Source organism: Camellia sinensis, chromosome 14, assembly GCF_055761805.1.
Source record: "Camellia sinensis isolate YWXY chromosome 14, ASM5576180v1, whole genome shotgun sequence".
Taxonomy (NCBI): domain Eukaryota; kingdom Viridiplantae; phylum Streptophyta; class Magnoliopsida; order Ericales; family Theaceae; genus Camellia; species Camellia sinensis.
In genome coordinates, this window is record NC_138974.1 from 77,356,736 (window position 1) to 77,379,532 (window position 22,797).

At 33.5% G+C, this 22,797-nt stretch overlaps 1 protein-coding gene across 18 annotated transcripts in view; it reads right to left on the reverse strand.

The window, feature by feature from the left end:
- Positions 1-21,442, reverse strand: part of LOC114273056 (uncharacterized) — a 34,436-nt gene extending 12,994 nt beyond the window's left edge. Inside the window, exons 1-15 of one of the 18 annotated variants that reach the window (XM_028214807.2) lie at positions 21,255-21,442; positions 19,889-20,466; positions 19,058-19,541; positions 15,857-15,973; positions 15,275-15,328; positions 14,149-14,342; positions 13,843-13,973; positions 13,411-13,698; positions 12,366-12,506; positions 10,272-10,526; positions 4,912-5,052; positions 4,542-4,838; positions 2,625-2,798; positions 972-1,896; positions 566-810 (exon numbers count right to left, since the gene is read on the reverse strand). In XM_028214807.2, the coding sequence (XP_028070608.2) occupies positions 566-810; positions 972-1,896; positions 2,625-2,798; positions 4,542-4,838; positions 4,912-5,052; positions 10,272-10,526; positions 12,366-12,506; positions 13,411-13,698; positions 13,843-13,973; positions 14,149-14,342; positions 15,275-15,328; positions 15,857-15,973; positions 19,058-19,541; positions 19,889-20,429 (3,987 nt within the window). In that variant the 5' untranslated portion in view covers positions 20,430-20,466; positions 21,255-21,442. Of the gene's footprint in view, positions 1-565; positions 811-971; positions 1,897-2,624; positions 2,799-4,541; positions 4,839-4,911; positions 5,053-10,271; positions 10,527-12,365; positions 12,507-13,410; positions 13,699-13,842; positions 13,974-14,148; positions 14,343-15,274; positions 15,336-15,852; positions 15,979-18,907; positions 19,542-19,888; positions 20,467-21,254 lie in introns of those variants that run through there. The other 17 variants (XM_028214804.2, XM_028214816.2, XM_082904039.1 and 14 more) reach the window with 17 other exon arrangements.
- Between the last annotated feature and the right edge of the window lie 1,355 nt (positions 21,443-22,797).

Genomic DNA, 22,797 nt, shown 5'->3' on the forward strand with positions numbered 1-22,797 from the left:
TCCTTGGTGTAACCCTACAGTAATTGAAAATTTACTTGTCTCTCTAACAGGCGATTTAATAATGGTCACCACACCTTCATACATATCCCTTATCACATCAATGTAACATTTTGTCACTCCTTTCTTCTCTAACACCCATCACATTATATCCCGAAACACTCTATCATATACTTTCTCAAGATCGATCCATATGAATGTCTCTTTTCTTTCTCTATACTTTTCTATTACTCTCCTCCAAAGCTATATTGCTTCCATTGTTGACCTACCATGCATAAACTCAAATTGATTCGCTGACACCTCTGTTATATCTCGCAATCGATGTTCATCACTCTCTCTCACACTTTCATTATATAAAACATTACCTTGACCCCAGAAAAGTAGAAAAGAAAATTTTAAAAAAACATAAAATTTTAAAAAACAGTAGTTTTTCCTTTTTAGACATACCTTGTGTTTCATTTCACGAATTTTCTTTCCATGTATAGCAAGATACATGTCACAACAATAGCGAATTGCATTTGGGGGCAAATAAAAAGAGTCTTAATGAGTAAAAATATGAGATACATACTGAAAGTTGTAGAATTTCACAGAGTTTTGAAATCTCAGGTTTCAGAAGAACATGAAGACTTTTCTGCACATCACGCAATCGTACTCCCTCCTCAGGCTCAACCATTTCAACTTCAGGTAACGATGAGATACCATTAGAGGGAAAGGGTGAGGTGGAAGCATGGTTTGTATTTAGTGCACCAGTTGCACAAGCAGTTAACCTAGGCAGAAGCTGAGAAGCACTACCAGTTGGAACTCCAGATCCTCCTGCAGTATGATGAGAAGTCATCAGAAAGCTTAAAACACGAGTATCAGAATGATTATAAAATTTCCTTAAAAAATTTAACCTTCAATGCACTAGGGCAATTTTTGGAGAAAAAATGAATGATCATCACAATTTGGATATTTAAATAATATCTGTCATTTACCTCCCCCGTCTCCTGGAAGTTCACTTTCCTTGAGCCTGGGACTCAGAGAAGCTGGATCAGCATTATTGTTCACCACCATCTTGCGTTTCTTTCCAACTTCATCAGCTTCAACTACTGGTTTCTCTGGTATGTCCTTAAAATACTGGACTCTTTTCCTGTTCCTCTGTGCTGGGCCAGATGAATGTATCCACTGAGGATTCCTTCCATCCAACAGCCTTGTCCAAAAAACCTGGGGTTCATCTCCATCTGTCAACTGAATTGTTAGCTCACCAAGCAATGAAACATCCTTACTGTAAATTCCCCCAGAGTGTTGAACTTTTATAATGAAAGAGTTATTTGTATATGTATTTTCACCATCGTGACAAAGTAGAGCCATGAACTCCTTGGCTACATCTCTGAGAAGTGATGGCTCAGAAGAAATATTTGCACCAGTGGTTGAGATAGTACCATCATGAAACTCGTCCAATTTATTGAATAAACATGAGGCCCCCCACATTAGCAGCATGTGCATCATACTGCAACTTATCCTCCGTAAATTGCTATCAAGAGTTGTACCATGTGTAGCAAGGACTAAAACTTTTTCTTCCACAGTACCAGATGAATATAAACGGAATATTTTAATCTGTTCAAAAGATGAATCAATTGATAATCTTTGTAGCGCTTTTAAATCATTTGCTGGGTTCCAATCACTATCAAATATGACTATCGTATCCACAGACGACAATTTGATGCTATTATGACAAGCACGGTTTTCTAATAAAAACACAAATCTCCCACTACTCTTGTCATTGAACCTGTTCAGAGCAGCCTGTTTCTTTGGCGGGAGAGTACCCACCTCAACATGTTCATAGGAATCTCGACCAAATCTCTGACTTAGAAAGTCATCCAATATCTCCCCAATTGAATTCCTTCCAGAAAAAATTGGCTGTCCACAAAAATGAACCAATGAAAAACAAATAATAACCAAAACAAAATTTATTTGTCCTGTGCAGACAAAGATAGTGCGTGTGCACATGAATGATTTATTTAGAGAGAGGGAGTTAGTAAGAGAAACATGTAGAGCAAATAATTTACACAAAAAACATAACCACGTGGCAAGTAAAGCATATCCAGATGCCAAGTTATAATTTGAACCATATCCAGATGCCAAGTTATAATTTGAACCGACAACTATGATCATGGTAAAGTTAGACACAAAAGAAATTTTGAATAGACAAACAGCCTGAAAGTTGGTAATAGATATCATGGAAATAGCTTAAAAAATAAAGAACTCAAGGACACAAAGGAGAGGGAAGGGAGATTTGTAGATATGCAGATAGCATCATATGCTTCACTTAGGGAAATATTTGCAAAACAAATATCAACCACAGTGAGAATTGATGATCACCGGAACAATCGTATTGGCCAACTAACAAGGGCAAAACACTTAGGGGTCTGACGCTCACATAAAGCTTAAAGGTCCGTTTGCAGAATAGATAAATCCTCAATCAACTATCCATTTTTCCCAGTAATTAAAGATCACATCAGCTAAACAAGAGGACAGTGATAAACAACAAAAATGATTCAAAATAGTACAGCTTAATTAACATAGTATAGTACCACAAAAAGACTTAAGTCCTCAGAAGTTTAAATTATAGTGATCAGATTATGTACCTGAAAAAGAATTACTACTCTTAGTCCTCGATTTTTAATCTCTGAGAGTATTTTGTCAAGAAGTTGTAACTTGCCACTTGCTTTTATATCCACATCCAAATACTCTACCACTGGGAGACCTTTGTTTAAGAAGCCTTTTAAAGATGGATCCACAATGTACGGGTGATCACAGCACTACCAAAAAAAGAACCATATAATCATTGTCTCCAAAAGTTGATTATGCATAGCTATTCAATTGCAACTAACATTAAACAAATTAAACTCCGTTCTAATAGAAAAGGAAATTCAAACAAATTAACAGAACTTTAAGTAGCTGCAGGTAATGAAGATTTTATTATTTTATTTTATCAAAAATGAAGATATCAGAAACCAAATTATTAAAAATGAATTGATGCTATATAAATATCTATCTTTTTTCTTTTGTTTGGAGAAAGGGATATAGAGAAGGACCGTGCACACACGAGGGAGGGGGCAGGATAATGGAGATGAGGATGGATGAGGAGAGCGGACCTAAAATTTTATGCAGTTAATCAAATAATATACATTTAAAAAAGTTTATTAATTCAATAATATACATTTACGAAGCACTGACACTCCATTTTAGTCATCATTATAGTGTCTAACATGTGTCAAACACAAACACACATTGGACATGCCGGGCACATGTCAAACATGCCACATGTTGTGTCAATTTTGTTTTCCACAACACACGTCAGGGGTCACATCAAGGGCACAAGTGTATTGTGACTGAACATGACATAGGATACGTTTGGGGTTTTATATTAATTTTAGAAAGGTAGTTTGGTGGTCAAAGTATAGTATGTGTAAAGAAACGAGTGCAAATTGAAAAAGACAAAAACAAAAATCAAAACTTCCCCTAAAACGTTCGATCTTTGGTGTCTCAAATTTGTACCCTAAAATTCAGTTGAGAGAGGTAGAGAGTATATCTCCGCAAAAAATCAATTTGCCATCTCATCTTCCTATTATCTTAATCCATTTACGCGAGTTCTATGGAATTTTTTTGGGAAAAATTTTGTTAAATGTTAACACCATAGTGTTAGTCCCTAAACAAAGTACCAGAGATTTATGTATTTTTTATGGATGCTCTTAGGGCTGCAAACGAACCGAGCCGAGCTTTGCTGAGCTCGAGCTCGGCTCGTTTACTTATCGAGCTCGTTTATTGAGCTCGAGCTCGGCTCGATAAGGAACTGGGCTCGAGCTCAACTCAGCTCGACTCGATAAATTTTTTTAATATTATTTATATTATTTAAATATAAATATTTAAATAAAAAATATTATTTATATTATTTAATATATAAAAAATGTATTTATATTATCATTTATATATATATTTATATATTATTTAATATATAAATAATATATTTATTATATAATTTAAATAAAGATAAACGAGCCGAGCTTATACGAGCTCGAGCTCAGGTCGTTTACTAAACGAGCCAAACCCTTAACGAGCCGAGCTTGTTCATTTGCAGCCCTAGATGCTCTATTCATTATTGATTTTAATTCTTTGACATAGTCTATGGTTTGATGAAATAGTAATTTGTATGTTGAATGATGTTTAAATTATAGATTGAGCGATTTTTTCATGTTGAATTAGTGTTAATTTTTCATTATTTTTAGTCATTGGTAAATAAAAATTAGCAAATAAAAGGATAGAGAAAGATATATCTTCTGTCATATTCTCGCTATATTCGTATCCTAATTTTTTTAAAATAGTTGTGTCCCTTCTTTGTGTCCGTGTCCGTATTCGTGCTTCTTAGATAAACATATAAATTGAAAAAAAAAAAAACAAAAGAGCATAGATATACATTCAAGCACGATCACCCAAAAGGAAGAAAGATTCTCCAAACACAATATAATGATGCAACCAAGACTAGAAGTACGTAGGAACCAAACCTTCCGTGTAGAAATAAGAATATCATGAAGAACACCAAAAGGATCATTCCTCAAACAAGAGCGCAGAGACATAGAATTTGAAAGTAGAGTAGCGCAATACTGCTCAAGTTGCACATTTGATATCAGAACAGGAACCCAATACTCTAGAAATCTAGAAGAGTCTGACTTGCAGTCGTATGCGATAAAGCTTGACAACCTCTCCCTTAATTTACCAAGATTATCATTTAAGTCAGTCTTCGGGCCATCACTGGGAGAATCAAGCAATGACAGCAGATTAAAGTGCTCAGCAATGCTATCCTGCAAATTCCAGTAGGATTACTAAGGGTGACCTGGGTTAAATAATATAAACAAAGTGAAAGAGCTATTGTACCTTAAATTGGCCATTGAAAAGGAGAACCCTAACTTCAGTAGTTAGCATTTTAATTTGTTCAAAATGTTTAGATATCCCAATGTGCTGGGATTCATCAACTATGATTGCTTCCCATCTAAGCCACTCTAACATTTCAAGATCCTGCAGAACAATATGTAAAAGGGTTGAATAGATGACTTGGCAAGTGAAAATGTACAACCACTTCAGTGTGCCAGTAAATTTCCGCCCTAATATAAAACTCAAAGAAAATCAATATTACAATGAGAATGAACATCAAGATTAACTTAAAATGAGAACATACAATAGCACATTAACCAGAAGAATATTGGCATAAAAGTAGTAAGAAAATAAAAAACTATGGAAGGTCAAAGTGTTAGTTGTCTGAACCTATCAAAAAGTTTTTAATTAATAACTAATAGTTAAATTTAAAATTGTTTAGCACACACTTCTAAGATATATTAGCAAAACATCATCCACAATATAAGGCTATGTTTGGTTGTCTTTTAGAAATGTGATTCTACACCTACTCTTGAGTATGATGTTTGAAACGAGTTTTGGAAATACATTTCCAAAACTCTGCAGAGAACTCTGAGACAGGCGCGCGTTTTAGAATTTTTTTTTTTGCAAATTTTGGCGGACGGGACGTCCGGCGCGAGTTTTAGAATTTTTTTTTTTGCAAATTTTGGCGGACGGGACGTCCGGCCGGTTGACCAGAATAGTGATTTTTTTTTTTTTTTTTACAAATTTTTTTTTTTACAAAATTTTTTTTTTTTTTTTGCAATTGATATATAATCAAAAAAAACATTTTCTGAAATTTTTAAAATTTTTTATGTGCTTTAAAATAATTTTGAGTTGTATGAGCTGTAGATTTTTGTATCAAATATCAAATGCCACATCAACAATTCCCCACTCAAATCAAAACTATTTTCAAAACTCTTTACCAAACAAATTTTCTACACTCAAATCATAATTCCAAATCCCACAAACTCAAAATACAACTCATACTCTCAAATCATAATTACAAAATACAACCAAACGCAACCTAATATTTTTATTTTAATTTAACATACTTATTATTATTATTATTATTATTATTGTTATTATAGCATAATTTATTTATTTCTACATATCAATCAACTTTAATAAATATCAGCATCAAACTTTTTTTAATACACAATTTTGTTTGTCATGGAAATAACAATGAGAACACAACCCCTCCCCATGCTCAATGAAACCTATCAAACATGGAAAATTGGAAATGAGATTCCCATTTCCAAACCATAACATCTGTTAAACAAGTACAACCTAAGGCCTTTCATGTTATGATTTTGATAATCATTACTTCAACAAATTGAGACAGGGTCCTCTGAGAAAAGCTTGAATACCTCTTTTATTACTATGATTCCGATAAAAGGAAAGGCCACAAAATTAAGAGATTTTAAACCTATTAGCATGATGGGTTGCATGTATAAGCATGTGCTAAGGCAAATTAAGATGTGTAGGGAAAACACTTTTAGAGGTTTAATCCTTAGTAGCAGGAATCGTCTCAGATGGCGACGACTCTGAGGAAAAAGCACGATTTTGCACTTCTGAGGAAGGATTGCATCAGAATCGCGAATCTGAGGATAGGGAAATGCGAATCTGATGCGGGAAGGGAGCAATATTGAGAGGGCAAGGAGAGTACCTGGTCGCAAGCTTCGATCCTCCGTTCGATGACTTCGATCTCGCCGTTTGACTTCCCCGTCGAAGCCCTAGTCTTCGTCCCTCTCTTCGAAGCCCTAGGTCTTCGTCTCTCTCTCTCTCGCTTCTCTCACCCTCGATCTCCTCTTCGTCTCTGCTTCTCTTTCTTCGCCTCTGTTGCGTGTCTTTCTTCTCCCTCTCTCGATCTATTCTCTCTCTCTCTCTCTCTCCCTCTCCGTTTTCATTTTATATAATATAATTTATCATATATAATATATATATATAAAATATAATTTATCATAAACAATATAATTTTTATTTGTAAAATAAAAAATTATTTATTTTATTATATATAATATAATTTTTATTTATTATTTATTTTTTTAACAATTATTTCTTAACTTTTTAACATATAATAAATTATCTAATTGTTTAAAAGAAATCTATTTAAATCATATATAATAAAAAAAATCTTCAAAAATTTATAAAATAAAACATATAATTTTTATTTATTATTTATTTTAACATAATTTATTATTCATTATAATAAATAAAATATAATTAATAAAAATAATACATAAGCGCTCCTAATTTACGACTCCTCTAAGTGGCCACGTTCCCCCGCTCCCGCTTCGTGCAACTAAGGTTTAATCAAGCTCTGGTAAGGAAATGGTTATGATGAAACAAATTAGAGGCCATAAGCTTTTGGAGGAAATGAAAATTTTAGTTGAAAGATTGGAGATGGACCTGAAGAAAGGTGATGTGTTCATATAGGGTGGGATTGTGGAAAGCAATTCAAAAAGGGTGGTCTAACTTTTTTGCATGTGTGAGTTTTGTAGTTGAAAACAGATAGAGATAAATAATGGTTTGATATTTGGTATGGGAACATGCCTTTGTCAGAAACTCACAAGCCTTCCTGGAGCTGAACAATATAGAAGCAAAAAAGAATGCACTAGTCACAGATTATTTGTGATTATAGATTCTAGAGTTTCATAGGAGTCTAATACAAGATTAAAAATTGAAGACGGGATCCCCATCCAAGGTCGCTTTCTTTGTTTGAACAGCGACTTTAGGGCGTATTTTGACTATTAATAATTTGATTCGACGCCGTCACATTTTGGTAAATTGGTGTTGTATGTGTTGTTTTGATGCAGAGTCGGTGGATCATTTATTTATTCATTGCACAGTTGTGTCTAAACTTTGGTTGCTTAGTGTTGGGCCGTTTGGGTTGGTTTGGGTTCAGTCGGGTACGATTGTGGAGGTACTCATAAGTTGGAGGGGGTGAGTGGGGAAACGTCTGCAGAAGGTATGGATGCTTGATGCTCATTGTTTAATGTAGTTGATCTAGTTGGAGTGTAACAAACAAACTCTCCAAGGGATTTCTCATTCGGTGCCGTGGTTGGAGAATAGGCTTCTCTTGGTGCTTCATAGTTAGGTTACAGTTTCGGTGGATTCGGATGTGTTGGCCTTTGTAGATTTTGTGGATGATGTGATTGCTTAGCTATTGGCCTATTGAGGGTTCTATTTTTGTATTATTTGCATCGCCTTGATGCTTTCTAATAATATTTGATTACTTGTTTATCAAAAAAAAAAAAATTGGAGAAGGTGGATAAATTTTTTCAGATCTTATATGGGCTCCAGATCTACCACTCCATTCTAATGAGTACGGGAGAGAGAACTTTCCATTGGAAAGTTAGATGGAGATCAGGTCTACCTAGTGTTATTAAAGGCACGCCCCTAGGTCCAAGGCTCATCAAGGCGCAATCATTGAGCTTCGAAACATCTCAAGCCAAGAGATATAAAACAGGCACTATAAAGGTGCATGAAGCATGCGCTTTATCCTTAGGCTCAAGGCACATGATATGTGCACTTCTTTTAAAATGTTTATTTACTACAATTACCAAGGTTTTAAAAAACAGCCGCAACCATTACGTAATGCTGTTACGTAATGATGGTGGTGGTTACCACCACCCGTTACAGCCGCTATAACGGTGTGATGGAAATTCACGTGTGTAACGGCCGTTTTAGTGTTACGTAACGGCCGTAACGATCCGTTAGACACCATTACACCATTATATAATATTCTGAATAACTTCTTTTTCCCTAAAAAAAAAGCAAAAGCTTATAAAAAAAAAGAACAAACACTCAAGTGATCCAAGCCAAAAGAAAAAATCTTATATGAATTTTTTTCTTCAAATTTTTTTTTTTTTAAATTTATGGCACAAATTTTATTTTATAATCCGTTCATTTAATAATTGTGAATATTTTTTATTCAATTAATTCAGGTATTAGTAAAAAATAATTTGTAGACATTTAAAATCAATTATTCTTAAAATCATTAACTGCTGAAATAAAATGTAAAAAGCTCCTTTTATAGTGATTTGAAAATATGAAATATATTGGATCATACTTAAAAATTAACAAAAATTGATCAAAATTTATTTTAAACCCCAATAAATGTGATTCTGGAAAAAAAAAAAAAAAAAAAAAAAAAAAATTATACGTATCAGTAAGTTTTCTTCAAATTGTGGGGGGAAAAAAAATCAAGGTTCCAATTACCGCAACCATTACGCTACGGCCTTTACACCCCATAACCGCTACCCCATCACTGCAACCGTTATGGTGACCACAACCGCTTTTCAAAATCTTGACAATTACTATTACAACCCTTGATTTCACTTAATTTCATTTTTTGTTTACTACAAGGGATTAAACCCCAAACATACATTGCAACCCAACACTTTTTGAACCTTAATTATACAAAGACGTTGGTTGGATAGAGCTTTCTCTTTGACCTGACTAACAGTTGTTGATCTTCTTTTTCATCTCCTCAATCTCTTTCTCCTTCTCTATGCTTCTCTTGCTTGACACTTCAATTTCTTTCCTTTTTTCAAATGTTTATGATTTATGAGTTAGATGTTTGTGTTTATGTAAACCTTGAATTGTTTGTCTATGATAAAATATTGGTGTTTGTCGGTATTTGTGTTTTAAAAAATTTTATATCTCATTTTACTTATATTGAACCTTTATATTAAATTATCTATTTCTTATCGTCAACATGAACCCTACTTCCACGAAGGTCACACCTCGACTTGTGCCTAGGCCCTAGGAAACCTTGGCGCTTCAGTGCACTTGTCACCTTTAATAACTGAGGTCTTTTCTTGCGTGGACTAAAACCTTAAACAAAAGGATTACCTGCTACCCAACTGGTGTTGTATTAAAAGAGAACCAATGAATCAATAAGTCATATATTACTTCATTGCAAGGTTGCCAAAGATCTACAGAGTATGCCATTTTCCATTTTTGGTATATTCTAGGTTATGTCAACTTCCATCCTTTTTTTCAAGTGCTGGGCAAGTAGGTTTCATCCCAACAGGGTGAGAAAGGAATGGATATATGTGCTTGATGTGGTTATGGAGGGAGAGAAACTGAAAAAAATTTAGGATGCGGAGATGACAGTACATAGGTTAAAGAGGATCTCACTTGTTCTTTTAAGTTTTGGGTCAAAGGGTATTTTACTGAATTTTATTTTTTATTTTTATCTTCTTGATTTCATAGGGGAATTGAGCTTCAGGGAGATCTATAGTTTTTCTTTTGTATATTCTAGAGCATAGAGGGCGCTCCCCTTTTGAGCACCTTTTTTTAATATATACTTATACAAAATAAATAAATAAAATTACCTCAACAAGGGCATTTATAGGGCATAAAAGTACTTGGAACATTGTGCAACCCCCATCCTCAGAAAACTCCAATGTCCTGATAATTCTTCTACTATCTTTGCTTCCACCGTAAACTACAACATCAGTAGATGGTGCCAATCGCGAGAACTCAGCTTCCCATAAGGAAAGAACACTGGAATTTGAAATGATGAGGAAAGGCTGACTAACATCGGACAGCAAAGACGAGATAAACAAAACCACCTCCGTTACTCGCTCCTGCAAATAAAGATCCATCAGATCACTACATGAATTACTAGTGCATGTGAAACATAACCAACCCTTGACACAATGAACTCTCTCAAAAGCCAAACATGTTATCACATTATCAACTTGCAAAAGCTATCACTAACCAAAGAACACCCTAGAAATAAAAGGGGGATTCCGTTCACAATATTACAAAAGTAAATATAGCCCAAGCATTGCATAATAAAACAAATAGAACACATAAATAATTGCAGGAGTGACAAATCAAGAGAACTACCAGAGTTGCCAAAGAAAAATAAATAAATAAAGGAGATATGAAAAAATAAATGAACACATAAATGAATCACACATTAGATCAATGAAGAGAATAAAAATGGACAGAAAATTTTTGGATCATTCAGATATGGAGCAAAAGAAAATGAAACAAAGAAATTACAAATATGCTAATTATACAGATCCTGTCTTTCCAACAAAATTGAGCAATAGTAACATATCATTCAGTCAATCCTTTCTTTCCAGCAAAATTTTTCCAAGAGTAATATGTCATTCAGTCAAAACATTTTGAATAATATGCATTGGCATTCTGAAAAAAATTATCAAATTACCACCCCAAAAAAAGAAAGAAAGGAGGAGGAGGAGGATGAATGATGAACTCATAAATGTCATGAAAAGAGAAGCTGATAAAGCATCTCAGGTCTCAAAAAATATTATTACAGTTTAGGCATATACTTGAATTGAATGGGATTCAATGGGAAAAAAGTGTATTGTTATTCATTTATGACCTATCAACGTGGGAACTAAGAAAGTTTTCTTCATTATCAATCATGACCTTCTTCCATGATGAGATGTTAGAAAATCTAAAGTGTTTGATTTGGGCATGGGGTCATCCACATCCCATACCCTTGCCCTTATCAGTTGTGCAGAATGAAAAACTAAAGATAATAACTTCTGCTCACCAAGAAAACATAAAACCATGGATAAGTAGTTTTCTTTAGCCGGTAAGCAAAATGAGAGAGGTGGTTAATTTTGATGGACAAAAGGGTAGCGGGCCTATAGAGGAAAAATACACTGATGCTCTATTTGGTTCACTGGAATGAGTTGGTATGGAATGGAATGATCATCCCTTGGGCTCTCATATGGAATGATCATTCCTTTAAAATGGTGAATGATGATCCCATGTGTAAAGCATTTTGTCATTATTTTTCTACTCAACCAAACATGGGAATGAACATTTTGATAGAATGATCATTCCATTCTGTTTCATTCCAGTAAACCAAACACTACTTGAGAACGATAAGGTCAGGTGTTTGGTTGACAATAGTACAGCAGTGATGTCTTCTAAAGGGCATGCTATTCAGGAGGGGATTTACCTAAAAAGCATTTTAGTGCCTTTTTTTTTTGTGTTTGAGGAGAGAATTCAGGGAGAAGCATCTGGACTTATGCAACAGATATCATAAGGCTAGTGAAGACGAGGAAATCATTGTTAGAAGCTGAAAAGGCACCTTTTGTAAAGTAGATGCATTATTTTAGTCTTTGAACAGTTGGTTGGGTGTGTATGTTTCTTGAGGCTTGTATAAGGAGTTTTGGGATCTACCTTTTGCATTTTTCTTTTTTAGATGATTACATAAGTTTTGTAGAGTTGTAACCCTTTGTTAAATCTTCCAACTCTTCAAAAAAAAAAGAGAGAGAGAGAGAAAAAAAAAGTACAAAAGCATCCCCAAATGCTTTAGTACATCTGCTCCATTCTTTACAAGAATCAGTAAATGATTACTCAACAATGCTCTTTTAGCAATAACAAACTCATTAAAAATAAATGGAGGAATGATGTGAAAACTGATCATATTACATCACCTGGCGATTAATAACAATAGCATTCCGGCCTTTGTGCCAATAATCACGCAGCTTGTTAACAGGGCTTAGTTGATTATAATCAATTTCAGGTAAGACTTCAACTGGCAGCTTCGAAAGTTTGATAAAGGAGCCCTTCGAATTCTGCAGTATTCACTTATATTATATCACAAACCAATACAAATATAATGTCACCATTGATTAGCATCACAACACGTAATATGAATAATATAAAGAAGAAAACTAATGCATTTGACATGACCAGTTGTTTAATGAGCAGTGGGCTGTACCAATCTACCTCCTAACTTAGATGTGATTCACAACTGCAGTGAGCGACTACTAATGAAGCTCAAACAATATACACCATCTGAACACATAATGATTCTACTCCAAGGAAACTAAAGAATCTCAATGCCAGATTTGGTGAGGGTTGGCTCACATCTGAGCTATGCGACATTGATGTTTAAGCCATACCCTTGTCTTGTAACATAGATAAAACAACTCCAATGCCATTGGGAAAGTGTTGGATAAATAAAAAATGGGTCAAAAACATAAATAGAGCAATGGAACACAGATGTCCAATACATGCCAAGCATGAAGCAAAATAATCTTTCCATGTATACAAGCATAGGAGATTTGACTTCCGGTGGAACTTCAGTTTTTACGTACTTTAGGAAGGGACACACCAAATCTAGCTCAAAGTTAGCAAGTCAGAACTTCCTTTCAATTGAAGAATTAGAAGGAAAGAAAACCTTCAAAATCACAAACCATGCCGTATCACCAGTCTAACATCAACGATTTGAATCCAAAACAGCTACGTATTTGTTTACAGTTATAAATGCACTGATTTTCAAAATCTACATGGATAATAAGAATTTACAAGACAGTTGAAAGCAAATTTTCTAGGGCTTGTGTAGAAACTGTTTCCAAATCAGTTTTGAACGATTCATCTTACCAGATTCACATAAAAAACAATATGCAAGAAATTCAAACAAGACAATAAACTAAGAATATATATTGATTTTCCATATTCTGTGTCCAGAGGCACCTTATCTACTAGAGAGAAAGAAACAACTCTCTTTGCCCTCTGAAGACGATTTTCATACTCTTTTATTAGGATCTGAGCTTCAGGTGAATGCAGAAAAGAAGCATTCTCCAACTCCCACGTAGCACACTCATAATCAAGGCCACACCATTTAACAAGCCATTCAGAGTCACAATCAGAAATATCAACAGTATGCCCATTGTTATAGTCATCTTGCTGTTTGGGAGACCTTAACAACCTTTTCTTTAGCAAACGATGTGGCACGCTCCACTGTTCCATCCACTTCATAGCCTGGAAAGCAATAGACTTGTTACAGCAAGGATCCTGAATTTGTAGTTCTAAGGAATCAAATGCATAACTTGCTTTGACTAATCACTGCAGAATGAAAGACCCAACTAAGAATAGAACCATAACAGTATTTAAGAATTACTTAACCTGATTATTTTGGTTAAACTTTGAAACAAGCAATGGTGCTTCAAGAAGCAGTTGAGGTTCTGGTACCCAATGGTTGTGAACATGAGCAAGACCTTTATATTTAACAAAATACTGCTTCTGTTTTCGTGATCCTATAAAGAAACACCAAATTACCAAAAGAAAATCATTAAAAATGAGAACCATCCATCTGTAGAAAATAGATATGGAGTGTACAATTCAAGCACAGAATTTATATAAATATTAGAAGTATATTTTGCTAATTGTTTTTTCTTGATGATACAGTAAAATTTACTAATTTTCCCATACCTTCAGTGTCTTGCACCTCTATTTCTCTAGCATTCCAAATTGACTCTACTCCTTCAGACACTGAATGGACACCTAATTCTATCTTCTTCTTCACACACGAGAAACAGTGCCAATCTCTCAGTGGGACATCATCCAAAGGTGGATCTAAACATGTGAGATGACAACTTCTCTTGCAACCCTTTCCATCACAGCACCTGAAATTATCCATAAAGGTATGATTTAGACACCAAATCGCATCAAGGGTGGTTAAAGATGACCTTGGGCAGAACACCATAATAAATTCCACAAAGGGGAAGAAAAGAAAAAAAAAATCTTTTATCAGAAAATGATTTTTTTTTTTTAACTAAAATAAGAAAATGAAGAAAATACAAAATCCACCAAGGGAAACAAGAAGTCCCAAAAAGAAAATTGAGGATAAGTAATGTCATTACAAATGACAAACAACCTTCTAATCTCTAGAAATCAAAAACAAAGGCACCCCTTTAAAGGGGGGTAACCTGAAACCCAAAAAGATGACAATTAACATATCTTCCCCCATAGATCTTCACTTCAAACATCAAAACTTCTCACATTTCTTTCCATCCAAATAACCTAAGTACAGCGTATATCACACTATTCCAAAGGACTGGAGCATGCATACAAAACAAAAACCTCTATAACCAACAATAAGCATTTGGATACATGAAGCCAAAACTATATATAAATCAAACAATATATTATGAAAAGCAATAGGAATAACTGTATACAAATAACTCCATTAAGGTAAAGCCATACTTAAAATGTTAATAAAGCTTATACTTCCACAACAAAAACGAATGAGTAAATAAGTTTAATTCAATATACAATCAACTCTCTAATAACTAATAATCATGGGAGATTTATAAATTACTTATTCGGTATTAAATTTCACCCTAATTCCCAATAAAGGAAATTTATTCATGGTATACAAGTTTGAGCATTGTAGAGAAATGTATTTATTTTGCTATTTAGTTTAGGGGTTTTTTTGTATCTTTATTATCTTTTTGTCTTTATAGTTTCTCTCTATTATTATTAGTGTAATCGACTAAGTAATTTGAATATTATGGAGTAATAGAATGCAACACATTTTTTCCCTCCTCAAACTTACATTATATTAGAGCTTGAAGTACTGCAATGTTGAGTAGGGTGCATGTCTTGTGCCCTGCACACTAGGCATGAGAGAGTGCGAAGCGAAGTCACATATCACATTGGTACAAAGGGGGTGTGTGATGTATAAGCGTGAGGGTATCCTCACTTCACAAGTAACTTTTAGGATTGAGCTCTACTTAAGACCATGTCACAAGCACAAAATTATGACTAGTGCATATGTTTTTATCATAATAATTTTTTTCAAAAAACTTATTATAGTCTAAATTGTCAAGAAATTCTGAATCATTTTCTTCGAACTAATAAATTGAAGCTACTCATAATTCTTGTTAATTATATATGAGCTTGAGTGTATTTTTTCATGCTAATAATTACTAGTATACAAGAATTATCTCAAAAGCTTATTAATTATTGATATTGAAATTATAAACATCATATTCGCCAAGGAACGAAGTTGTTTTTCAAAAAATTATTGTTTGTTGGAGATTATTAAGTTATTCAAAAATAACTACTAAAGGTTTAATTGTATACATACTAACAGTCACTTGAAACACTAAATGGATATAAAAAAAGGTTTACCCACAGGAGCTTTTCACCAAGCTTGCAGATGAAACATGTAACATCTAAAGCAGACTCCTTCCGTAGTGCAATGCCGTTGTTTTTGTCAACCAATCCTTGAACTTTGACTTCAGGCTCCACTCTATCCTAATTCAAGGCATTACAAAAATAACAATATTTATTATATGGTTGATAATTCATCTAGCATAAATGTAGAATGCTAAAACTTACAATAAAATGATATTGCAGATCGCCTATCATGGGTTCAAATACCAATACAGTACGATAAGGTTAGGGTGATATGAAAAAAATCTAAATAACATAGGATATAAGTACGCCTAGGATACGTTCGTAAGAAATAATAATATTAATTCCTAATATTGTACTATGCATAAGCTCAACTTTAGAAATTAAGGCCAAGTTTGGCATGTCCAGGAAAAGTCAAAAAGTTACTCAAAAAGTTAAAAAGTTAACACTATTCACCAAAAGTCAACAATTACGGCTGCACAACTCCCAATCCTAATTTTCTCCTAAAAATCAATTTTTACAATTTTTTATTACACATTTTTCCATAAAAAGTCAAAAAGTTAACCCAAACATCTATATTTTCTTCCTCAAATTTTTAATCCAAAAAAGATAAAAAGTGCACTTATTTAGAACACCCCAAACAACCCCTAAGTATTAATTTAATAGTTAGTAGTCGGTTTACTATTTTTTTAATAGGTCCTATAAAAATTTCATTTCAATAACAAGTCTAATTAAGTATATGACATCCGTATATAACAGTGTTTTAAAAGGCACACCTAAGTGTGAAGTGTTGTGCTTCAAACAAGTCAAGGTGAGGTGCAATGCGCAAGGCGCAACTTAGGTGCTGAGGCGAGAGCTTTTTTTTGAGGCACAACGCAGAGGCTTCATGGGCTTTACATATTTTTCAACTCCAACTTTTTTTGTGGGCATACCCACAAGGTTTCAAAACTCTTCAATATAAAATGACCAACCGTGGTCAAAAGAAAGCAGAAAGTGACAAAAGATTGAATACTATGTTTTATATCTTTTGTTAGATATTATAATTTTTAGTTTTTAGGAGATTGAATGTTATGTTTAAATATTATCGAAAATGGTTATGATTTTTGAAATTCTATATGTATATTTATCATGTTGAAAAGTTTGTCTATTTTATAATTTTGCTTTTCTTCTACTACTTGCGCTTCGCTTTGGTGAGGCGCATGCCTAGCCTCACACCTCGCGCTTAGGTTATAGGAGACCTTATCGCCTCGGTGCGCTTAGAGCCTTTTAAAACACTGGGTATATAGGAACTCATATCAGCACCCAAAAAAAAAGGTTCTATTAATAATACATTTTCTTGAGAAACTATTCACAATAAATTACTAAATTACCAGTAACAAATTATTAGTACTTAACTGTTTTCTAAAAATAATCATGTAAACAACTAATATTTAGCCAACTATTATTGTTACCTATATTTCTAAGATTACAGAAAGTTGATATGTATTACAATTTATTATTACTAGTGATTTAGGTCATATTATCGTATATAACCAAAGATTGTGTCCCTCTTGAATATGGTATAATATATCAAATTGTGCATTTGCTCTCTCATACAATGAAGAAGAAAAATTGCTTTTTAATATTTCTCAATAGATAGCCATCTCAAAACATATATCTAAGAATAACAAAATGAGAAAAATAACATTAATTCCCAACTTCACTTCCTCATATGCATACTAAGTGTTGTAGTTATAATGGTCTTTACCCTTTGTCATACCCTTTCAAGTTTCATCCAAAGAATCTAGTCATATATTTTCTATAGAACTACGTGAACTTACATTCAATCAAGTCATACTATGAAGGGAAATATGCTGAAACCTTCCTTTATGTAGACATCTAAGAGAGCTTTTTAACTCATAAGTGATTGTACAAAGCAATTGTAATCCTAGGGGCAATACCTAAAGAATACTAAGTGAAATTCCTAGAAGATTCTCCTCCTCATTACTCTTATTCTTCTTCTCTGCTATTAGATTTGCTATTCTACTAACAACAACCATTAATCTCTATATATATTTACACTCCATTTGTTTTGGGGGAAAACATTTTTCAAAAAATATTTTTCACATTTTCTGGTGTTTGGTACAACGGAAAACATTTTTCATAGTCAACGAAAAACGAGCCTATTTGGATAGAAAATGCTTTCCGAACTAAAGTTTTACCAATGCCGCCACCACCATCGCCGCCACCGCCGCTACCGCCATTGCCGTTGCCACTACCACCACCTCCGCTGCCGCCACCACCAACACTACCACCTCTACCCTATCACTACCACCACACCACTATTGCTAATGCCGTCACCACCAATACTGTCGCCGCCCCAACACCTCCACCTCAACCCCGCCGCCGCCACTACTACTACCACTAATGCAACTATTAGTGCATTAGTTTCAAGATCGCAACCAAAAGTTTCAAAAAAACAAAGCATTAATTCAATTCCAAACAAGGCAATTGGACAAAAGCTAACCCTTTCCATACTCTTCTTCTTTATGTTTCAACAAATTCATTTTATTTCAAATTCCAAACCTGTAATAGTGTTTTTTTGGGTGAATAAGTCATAAATTAAAACAAAAAACTAACACAACTACAAGGGGGATGCCCTAGGCCCTAACCAAAGCTATATGTGCGGAAAACCCTTGATAGTTACCGTCCAAAAAATTCAAAAAAACTAGTTTGCTAAAAACCACTAATCCCATTTGAAACTAAGGAAATTCCAATACTTTACTATCTGTAAAAGTAATAACTTCTCTTCCACCTTTTGAAACCCTTAGGCTATGTTTCATTTCCATATTACTTTTGTGGAGGATTGAATATTAGTTGTAGTGTGCTTGAGTAGGGTGGGATCAAAAATGGGATAATGGGACAATAATTCTTTTATACGGTTGGATGAGGATGGAGATAATTTGGATGGGAGGGATAACTAGTAAGGAAAGAAAGACCACAAAAACAAGTCATTTAATAATACAAATACCTTCAGACTAAAGAATAAATGAAAAGATAATACATATACCTTTTCCATTTGGAACATGTAAGACAAGTTCCAAAACAATTATCCCTTTTGCACCCAGATGATGGTGGAGAAACAGCATCCACATTAGTGGTGCATATACGTTCACTTTCAAATTTTGCGGAAGCTTTAGAATCCATCTCCACTGTATACCTCTTTCTTTTAGATGACACTTTGTCGCCAGTTTCCTCATCAATATCATCATCACGTAATCTTCCCATACAAGAAGAACCTACTAACTCCGGAGTTTGCAACTTCACCACTGCAGAGCAATCCACTTGCACACTTTCAGAACCATCAAGAGTTTCATCGACTCTTTGATCAGTCATTGAGGCATTTAAATCATTTCCTTCGGAAGTCTCATAAGTTTCTTCCCTAGAAGTATGCTTCTGACTTGAGCATGAAACTCCCACTTCACCATGATTTCCTAACGCTTCTGCATCAAAATTTCTTAACCTACAATTCGATCTCTCCGCACAACCTTCACGAGCTCCCTCAGTGCATTCTTCTCCCATCCTCTCCAAAAACTTATCACTCCCATCCTCTTCATCTTCCACTTGTTTAGAAACACTACCTCCGCAACAGCTACTGTCAACTTGAGACAATTTATCTGGCCTTTCCAGCTCCTCATCAGTATCTATTACATTAAAAGACAATAATAACAATTCATATAAAAACAGAGAAAACAGAAGCAAGATTAACAAAACTGTGAAAGCAAAGATTAATAAAGCTGAGAATGCAATCATACAACTAGTTGATTATAAGAAAATAGCCATTAGACAGAACAGAACAAACATGTAGCCTTCCAGCCATACTATGAACTATGGACAAATCGTGGTGTTTCATTTTCCCCTTGAAACAGGTAAATTGCAATTTGCATGTGAATTCTTTCACTCCCACGAGAATATAAAAATACAGGATGAACAATGCACAAAAAAATTCTTAAAAAGAGGGGAAAGGAAGCTAAGAGAAAAACTTAGCTACCTGGCACAGTCTCCCTTCTTCGTTGTTGCTTAAACAAAGACTTATAAGTACGAGCATCCATTCTCTTTTTTTTCACACCAACAGATTTTGGATCTTGTTTTTCTCTTCTACTTATTTCCCTAGCTTCCAATGTCAACTGTATCACACTCTTCTCTCTTTTTAACTTTTTCAATTTAACATCCGATGAACCAGACCCCCCTTCAGACTTCTTTGAACCAGAAGAGCTCGATGACAGGTGTTTCTTACCCCTGTCAGACCTCCTCGAAGGACTAGGTGTCTCTTTCTCAACCATCTCAGATTTCCTCTTAACTGGAGTTGTCATTGGCGTCCTATTCTCAATCCACTCAGACTTCCTTGCAGTTGAAGGGCTTGAGCTTATCTGTTTCCGCGATGGTGTCTCCCTAGTTGACCTTCTTAAACCAGTGGTATCTGGCGTTGTAGAGCCTGATGTAGATGAATCTTTATCAATAATGGTCTTCTTTCTTGGACTAATACTCTCATTATCATCCTTGTTGCGACTAGATCGTTTGTCAGTTGCCATCCTTTCAGGTTAAGTTGAGCAATTAGAGCTCTCCTCCCTGATACCAAGGAAACAAAAAATTAATTAATTAATTAATCATTCCATTATTAGGAAATTCACATCAGAAACAATACGAAAGCTATTGCAGCAAACAAAAAATAAAAACCCTTTGGTTAAAACTAAACGTAATAAGCATCCATTCAACTAGATGGGACTATGATTCTTTCCAATAATCTTGTAATGATGGTTTAAGTAAGCGGTTTAAGCCCAAAACACAAGTCATGGTGGTTCAAGCTCAAAACACATTATTGCAAGGATATTAATGCAGAGAATTCTATTCCAACTAGATGTGTTGAATTTTAATCTAAATTCTATCCCCAAAAAAAAAAAAATACAACAAGCCACCTGATAAAAATTGAAGGGTAGATAAGGCAGGCATTTTTAAGAATTGGCATCGTTATTCATTCAATCTCTCTCAATAAATACAAATAATAATTCATCACTTCGTACATGCAAAATGGGTTTAATCAAATAAATGGAAAGAAACAATATTGTTTGAGGCAAAGCAGGTGAGCAGTCATGATTAAGTCATTAACTTTATGTTACGAAACCAAAAACCCTAGAAAATGGGGGCCTTCTAGACAACAATGTTGAAGCCATGAACCACTGCAACTGCTTCAAAACCGTTCCTAGAAACCCTAGTTTCGCCGAACAATACGAATTGAAACACTTATAGTAATTTCACAAATTCTCTCATATGAACGGAAACCCTCGAAAAAAAATTCAGAAAACTGAGATTGAATGCATGAAAACTTGAAGTATTCAACTGGGTAGAGAAGATCACACCTGAAAACCCTCGTTCCGTGCAGCTCTGCGAGAGAGAGAGAGAGAGAGAGAGAGAAGGTTCACAGATCAGCTCAAGTCATCACTAGCTTGCTTGAGCGAAACCAGAAACGCGGTTGGGTTCACGTATTTAAAGTGAAATATAAATGGGTAAATTACAAACACATAATTAATTAAAATATCAATCGTATAAATGGGTAAATTACAAACACATTAATATTTTATCTTTTATCAATCGTTAATATTTTATCTAATTTTATAATAAATTATTTTTTATTAACAAGTTAATTAATATTTTTTAATAATATTAAAATATATTTTAATTAATAATTTAGATAATTTTATTATTGTATAGAAGAGTAATTATGAATTTTATTTTTTTAATTAATTCTATTAAATAAAAACTCTGATAAGAGGTATTTGTAATTTTTCAAACCACATGAGACAATCTGTATTTTAAACAAACCTCAGAGATGTATGTATAATTTACCTAATATATAAAAAAAAAAAAAGAGTAGTTAGATTTTTCATATATTAATATATTTTTACACATTTTATTATATTTTCGATAAATTACACTCATCTGGCTTAAAGTTAGAAAAAAAAAATACAGTTAGTCTTTCACTATTTAATAATTACATTAATTTCTCTTTTACTACGGTTAAAATGACAAAAATCAATTCTAATCGTTTAGAGACACTGGAACCAAAGATAATATATATATTTATAGAAAGTAATTGTAATATTATTGATTTCATTCGTATTATTAATGAATTACTAATGAAGAAAATCCTTAAATGTTATGTGAATTAAAATTTTGAGAGAAATCAATGTAATTATGTCAAAAGTGTAGGATTTAATTATATTATTTTCAAATGATATTTTATATGATTTCCAATATTGGATTTTTTTTTTTTTTTTTAATCTTTAGGCTTCTAAGTTATACTTGATTAGGGAACAAAAAGTCAAAACAATTGACTCTTTGAGCTTATTTTTTACCTTTTTAAAGTTAGTCTATGCAAGACAGATAAGAAAGTTTTAAAAAAAAAAAATTAGAAAAAAATGGTTTTTTATTTTTTAGACGTATACAGATTTTCTTCTTTTTGTAGAGCATTTATCCTCATTTTTTTTTTAAAGTAATACTAGATTTTCCATAATATCACGTGGAAATGTCACCTAGTGGTATTTCTACAAAATTATTACAATTTGATGAAAAATATAAAGATATAATTATTAATATTTATAACATTTCTCATTGATATGTAATTATTATTTTAATTGAATTTAATTTTTTCTCAATATCATGTCGGCCTAGCTTGCCTTAAGCGCATGTTTTTGAGTGGAGGTTTCAGTTCACCCTATTTTGGGCTTATAAAGCCCGTTTCGATGATTTGATCCATTCAAATTATTAATTGGATCATTCATTTAAAAAAAATTAAGTTCATTAAATTTTGGTAATCACATGGTTAATTTATATTTATGTTAAAAAAATGAATGGATATATTTTCAAAATTATATTTTTCTTTCATATTTTTTATATGAAATG